The 6,764-nt window shown below is 43.1% G+C and overlaps 1 protein-coding gene across 1 annotated transcript; it reads right to left on the bottom strand.

The window, feature by feature from the left end:
* Window positions 1–715: 715 nt before the first annotated feature.
* LOC133976974 (12-(S)-hydroxy-5,8,10,14-eicosatetraenoic acid receptor-like) lies at window positions 716–5,758 on the bottom strand. The gene is made up of 3 exons (XM_062415114.1): window positions 5,189–5,758; window positions 3,293–3,698; window positions 716–1,505 (listed from the first exon to the last, which is right to left on the bottom strand). The coding sequence occupies exons 1-3, from the start codon at window positions 5,341–5,343 to the stop codon at window positions 1,029–1,031; spliced, it is 1,038 nt and encodes a 345-aa protein (XP_062271098.1). The 5' UTR covers window positions 5,344–5,758; the 3' UTR covers window positions 716–1,028.
* Window positions 5,759–6,764: the final 1,006 nt, after the last annotated feature.

Here is a 6,764-nt window from a genome sequence, read left to right as displayed (position 1 = left end):
GGATGCTTTATCTGATCTTATCTTACATAAGAATTAGATGCACTCGTTTCATTAAAAACCTAGACATGCCACAGGATTAATGGCAAAAGACACATTGAGGCACTTTTTAAGGGATATTATGCAACTAAAGCTCAAACTGCATTTAAATCATAATTTTTGCACATTATTTTATCTATAAAAATACAATCAATTTATCCACAAATCCACAAAGTGAAACATCTCACATTGAGCAAACATGGCTCCAGATTGACCATGACCAGGAACAGGAAAACTAATGGCGCTTTTCCACTACACAGTTCCAGCACGACTCGCCTCGACTCGACTCGGTACGGTCCTTTTCCATTTAAAAAAAGTACCTACTCAACGTGGGCGGGGTCGTCATAGCACGGCTTCACGAAACTGCCGTGACTTCGTTTTATACGCGACACAAAACACATAAACAATGGAGGACATGGAGGCGATGGTGTACTTGCTGCTGTATGAGGCTTTCTGTCTCACACAAAGCAAGAAAATTGAGCCGTATAGCTGTAACTATGGTAACACCGTATGGCTGTAACTATGGTTGTACCGCTGCTGCTGGTATTTAAAAATGCCGGGTTTGATTCTTATGTGGGACGGCTCATGACTCTTCCAGCGACAACTCTTCTGACCAATCAGCGGCCAGCAGTCTGTTGACATCACATTTAGTATCGGCTCGGCTCGCTTGGAACCTCACCAGAGCAGGTACTAAAAAAGTACCAGGTGCCAGGTACTATCCCTAGTGGAAACGCAAAAAAAACCGAGTCGAGGCGAGTCGTGCTGGAACTGTGTAGTGGAAAAGCGCCATAACACTATATAGGAGGCGGAGTATGAGGTTGCTCTGCTACACCCATCGTGTTTTCAGCCTCTGAGTGAATGACATCAGATTGTCAAAGTAAGACTCCACCAGAATAGCTGAATACACCTGTGTAGGTGGAGCAGTGGTAATGCAGGTCTGTGTGGTTGAGGCATACTGGTAAGAGATATTCTAAACAATAATTAAAAACCAATCAGGATTTCTCCATTATCGGCGAAGTGACAGTTCTTGCTGCTGCTGCAGAATTTGTCGTTATGGTCGTCGCTCCACTTCCCAATCCGAAGTTGGCATTCAGCAGCTTCTTCTGCAGGGGCCCAGGACAGAAGGTGGTTATATAAGCGTCTTTAAACCCCGAGTTACAGAAGCAGTACACCAGTGGGTCCAGTAGGCAGTCCACGTAAGACAGAACCATGAGGCCGTCGTAGACCTGGACCGCCACGTCCTCCGCCACCTGCATGTTTTGCAGCCTGAAGTAGAGCAGCACCGCCCGGGCGATAGTGCAGGGCAGGAAGCAGATGGAGAAGACGACGACCACGGACATGACCACGCAGACGGCTCGCCTCAGTTTGGTCTTCTCCCCAACGGTTTTCTTTCTCAGGCGGTTGACGATGCGCACCGTGCAGTAGACGAGGATGATGAAGGGGATGAGGATCTGGGTGAAGAAGACCACCTATAAAAAAAATGGAAAAGTGATAATGAGAAAGATTGTTACTATCCCGTAGAGCAAAATAACATCAAGCATCGAAGGAGATCTATATACATCATGCCAGTAGTCCCCCCTACCTTCCTCCCTTCCTTCTTTCCTGTGTCCTTCTTTCCTTCCTTCCTCCCTTCCTTCCTCTTTTCCTTTCTCCCTCCCTCCCTAATTCCTTCTTTCCTCCCTCCCTCCTACCTTCCTTCCTTTGTTCTTTCCTCCGTCCTTCCTTCCTTCCTCCCTCCTTTCCTTCCTTCCCTCCTTTCCTTCCTTCTTCCTTTCTCCCTTCCTTCCTCCCTCCTTTCCTTCTTTCTTCCTCCCTTCCATCCTTCCTTCCTTCTTCCTCCCTTGGCTCGAGGACAACAGGAGGGTTAAGGCATTTATAATCAATCAGGATGTATTTCAAACCAGGTGTTTCCCTTGTGAATGTTTATTACAGCACATAATGTCCCTGTGAATATGCCTGTCATGATAATAACATTATCGACTTATTGTACAATAACATAATTATCAGCATCATCATGTCTATAAATGGACTTATCGTATGATACATGGACATGACCTTTGACCTCAGTATTGCCACACTTCACATTAGCAGCTAAGAGGCTATTCATGTCCTCCATTCCTCACTGTGTTCATCCTGAGTGGAGACTGCAGAAGAGTTAAAGGTAAATAACTCTGTCCCCAACCATAATGGCAGTCTGGGTTTTTACAGTGTAGCACCCACTCTACAATCCCTCCCAAACAAACAGTTATTGGACTTTACTTATAAACTTTTACTAAACATTGGCTCAGCTCTTCATTTATGGATTTACAGGCACTTGGACTGTTTTTTTTCCTGCAGTACATTAAAATAAAGTATTAAATTCAGTTTAAACTTCGATTTTTGGAGCACTGATTGCAAAATGCTCCTAATTGTGATCGATCACAGACAATTACAGACAGTAATTCAAACTTAAGGTAAATTATTTGACATCCTTAACCCTCCTGTCATCCTCCCGGGTCAAATTGACCCCGTCTGTTTTGACTGTTCCTTCTTTCCTCCCTTCCTTCCAACTGTCCTTCCTCCCTCCCTCCTTCTTCCCTTCCATCCTTCCTCCTTTCGGGTTCTTCCTTCCTTCTGTCCTTCCTCCCTTCCTTCTTTCCTCTGTCCTTTTTTCCTTCCTTCCTCCCTTCCTCTTTTCCTTTCTCCCTCCCTCCCTCCTTCCTTCTTTCCCCCTTTCTTCCTTCCTTCCTTTCCTCCCTTCCTTCCTTCTTTCCTCCCTCTCTCCTTCTCTCTTTCTTTCCTCCCCCCTACCTTCCTCCCTTCCATCCTCCCTCCTTTCCTTCCTTCTTCCTTCCTCTTGTCCTTCTTTCCTCCCTCCCTCCTTTCCTTCCTTCGTCTTTCCTCCTGTCCTTCCTCCCTTCCTTCCTTGACTCGAGGACAACAGGAGGGTTAAATATAATGTTACTGTAGAGATATTTGAGAATTAAGATGCTGCGATACCTGCACAGGTCGGCTTCTGTTGCGTGTGACGAGCAGGGAACCAATTAAAACGTGATGATAGGAAGTGAAGATTTGAGATAGTGTACAGTTCTTCTTAATATAACTGTAAACGTTTGGATGGCACGAGAGTATATACTGTACCAGGCTGTCATTTGTGTTCTTGTTTCAATTACATTATTTAAAACACTTCCTGTTTTCATGTCTAATGTTCCACTATATATTCTGTAGCTAAGTCGATGCAAATCCAAATCATGTCAAAAGAAAACCAAAGCAGTACCTCTCTGAATGTGTCAGTCACATCGTGAGAATATGTCTCCACCACTCGGCCGTGACTGTTGCAGCACTCGAAGGTGTTCACCATGGTGGGGATGGTGAGGGGCAGCAGGAGGAGCCAGATCACGATGGAGATCTGAGGAGTCTTCTTCAGCACTTTGACGAAGTTCCTCCTCCCGAGATGGACCACGTTGAAGTAGCGGTCGAGGGACAGCGTGATGAGGAAGCCGATGCTGGCCCCTCTGTTGAGGAACAGCATGAAGAGCAGGGTCTTACACACCGCACTGTTGGAGCTGCGTCTCTGGCCATGCTGGTAGTGGTAGGCCTTGGCGGGAAGACACACCACCAGCAGGAAATCAGCAACCACAATATTGAAGAGGAAGATGCTTTTGTTCTTCCAGAACTTGAACCTAAAGAGGAAGTTATTGACACAACTGTTAGTGTGTTGTCAGGTTGCGGTTTGTTTGTTTCTGCATCAAAAATACATCTACGAGAGAAAATGGAAGAGTCAACCCCCCCCCCCCCCCCCTCCTCCCCCCACCGCGGGAAGCCGCACAGCAAACCCAACAGAAGAGAGAGAGGAAAAAATGAAATAAAATAAACACCTAAACAAATAATAAATGAATGAATGAAATCAAACTAAAAATAAATGCATAAATATTGACAATACTTGAATAAGATTAAATGATGGTAATACAGTACAAATAAATGAATTGATAAAGTAAAATAAATGTTTAAGATTTAATCTGTGCAGTATCTGTGCAGTCTCATCAGACAGGATGTCTCACATAGGAAGTACTGCTGAGAGGTTGGGTCTATATATTCTTCTTTATCTCTTTATCTTATTATTATTCTTGCCACTCCTTTTCTTTTTGCACTTTGTATTGCATAAAAAAACACAACAGTGCCAACCGAACACCTGCCTGCTGGAAGCCTTTCAAAGAATCTCTTATCAACAGCACAATGTCTTATTGTTGCTACATTATAAATGCTTATCAGTTCATCTCACTTACTTAAAAAAAACCCCTCCAAACCTCAAGCTAATGCACACAGCTCATCCAGTTTAACCTGCGCTCTTTGAGTCATGATATTGTGAGGAGGTGCGGCTTGTTGGGTTGAGGTGATGCAAGGTAAAAAACGGCCGTTGGATTCCAGACATTTTTGGCATTGCAGAGGAACATACTGGATTCTCACCTGCATGTCAGATGTCTTTCTATGGTTGATTAGACTTATGTTTTGGATCATTTAAAAGTCAAACCAGCTGACTTTAGATCTGCTTGTAAAGTCAATTTTAGCATTTTTAATATTGAATTGTTAATCAACCACAGTCTCAGAGGATGATTCAGTGTTGACTTGATTTTGTCAACTTTTCTACACACAAATTAAGAATCCAAACAGGATGTTAACATCATCCTCTTCCTCCTCTTCTTCCTCTTCTATTGAAATGAGCAGATGTGTGCATTCATTAACATTTCTTCTTGGCAGGAGTCACGATTTTATAATAGTCAAATTTCAACAACGGCATAATTTTGCATCACAACACGCTAAATCGAATTTCATCAAACTCCGAGAGTGAAATGCTCAACATGTTTTAACAATGACATAATGTCAGTGATGGTCTGAGACAATGTTCAGTCATCCAGGTCATAGAGAGGATTAACAGCAGTGCTTTTACTGTGATACCAAGGTTTAAATCACTCAGAAAGGCAAAACGTTGGGAAATTCCCAACAGCTTATGAGTTGTGGATCATTAGCTATTAAGTTAATGTTCAATGTCTAGACCTCTAGTTAACTCTTTCCTTTCCGGAGGGCTTTTTGCAGACTTTTATCTACATTTTTACTGAATTAATCAATGAAAAAGAAAGAGATGCATTGATTAGGAGATTGTGTTTTCTCATACCTGAAGATGAAGATGTAGAGGACGGACAGGTTGAGAGGCAGACCCAGCACGAACTCCACAATCATCAGCCAGGAGAGGGCTTTGTATGTGTCAAAGTTAGGCGTTTTGCAGTGGTCAACCGTTGAATTTGTAGACATGTTTTGTTGGCCAAACATAACCAAAAGAGAAAAAGCACTGCATCCACAGTGGTAGTAGTTTCAGTCAACAAAGGAGTATTATTTGATGTAATACTGCAGCAGGAGGAAGGTTGAGGGTTAAAGGTGTTTGCAGGCAGGCATCACAAAGTTAAATCTTACGTCCGGGAGGCGACTGCAGCTTCCTCTGACCCAAAATCTTCTGTCCTCAGGCACTGGTTTTGCTTCTTTTGTCGTGATCCGTCAAGTTCCCCCTCTGAAAGCCCTACAGTGATTCTGGAGCTCTGTCAAGATTCGGTCGGCTGTGCCAAAACATGCTGAGGAAACATGCACTGTAACCACGGCTCGCACACACTGAAAACACGCACTGCATAAAAAAGAAGAGAAAAACACCCTTGTGTCAGTGTGTTTGTCAGCCCTGTTTGAGTGAGACTGCCACCGCTCCTTCAGAGAGGAAGAATTTATAGTCAGCTGGAGGTGTGGTTAAACAGAGGGCTTTTTTTTTTACTGAGAAGCACAGCATGTAGGATGCAGTTTTTCTTTTTTTGAAAAAAACTGATGCTTTTATGACTATGACTCTGGAGCACTGTGTTTTTTATACTCAGTAAAGCACATTTGTATTATCTCCAGGTAAAACCACCTCCATGCCAGACACTTCGTCATCGCCCTTTTGATATTAACACTGATAAAGACAGTATATGCAGGATATACAGTTTCTGAATGACACATTGAATAAACTGGAATCCAGCAGATTCTGGTGTTTAGCAGCAGGTTGCTTGTGAAATTCCTCAGGTGGATGTCTATAGGCCAACACCAAGCCTGCACATGTCTTAGGATGATACCTGCTTATGATGGAGATAGGAGAAGGAAAACATACAGTAGTCCCAAATGGTATATCAAAATCTCTGGGTTACAATTACAGATACAGGACATTTGACCTTATGGAAATAGATTAACAGACGTCTTCAGTGCAAAACAATACAATTATATGGGATATGCAGTGTCATGGTGCTACATGTCAGCTTTGTGTTGTATGCTTATCTCTCACAATCACATTCTCAGACGTGGTTGATTGGCGTTTTAGGGAAGTACTACAAGACGGCGCACATTTGCAAAGAGAGAAGTGGTGTCCCAACCGTCTGAGGTTCCCGTAGCCTTTGCACCTTTCTCAAGCCATCTTTCCTCTCCCTCACATTACATATATGACATTCACACGCATGACGAACAGTGACATCCTCAGTTGGAATCAGAGGTTCGGTTAGACGTTTGCATCAGTTTTAAACGTCTCTCAGCTCCCATTTAAACAACAATAAGACAAGCTAAATGCTAATAATTTAAATATTATATGTCACTTTTCTGCTGCTGGTTTTTTTTTGTTCTTAGTCATGCTATGTGGTAGACATTGTGTAATAACCTGTGCAACATGTTCTAACAGTGTTGGC

This window comes from Scomber scombrus, unplaced genomic scaffold (assembly GCF_963691925.1).
Source record: "Scomber scombrus unplaced genomic scaffold, fScoSco1.1 SCAFFOLD_283, whole genome shotgun sequence".
NCBI lineage: Eukaryota > Metazoa > Chordata > Actinopteri > Scombriformes > Scombridae > Scomber > Scomber scombrus.
This window is presented reverse-complemented; position numbering and strand designations above follow the sequence as displayed.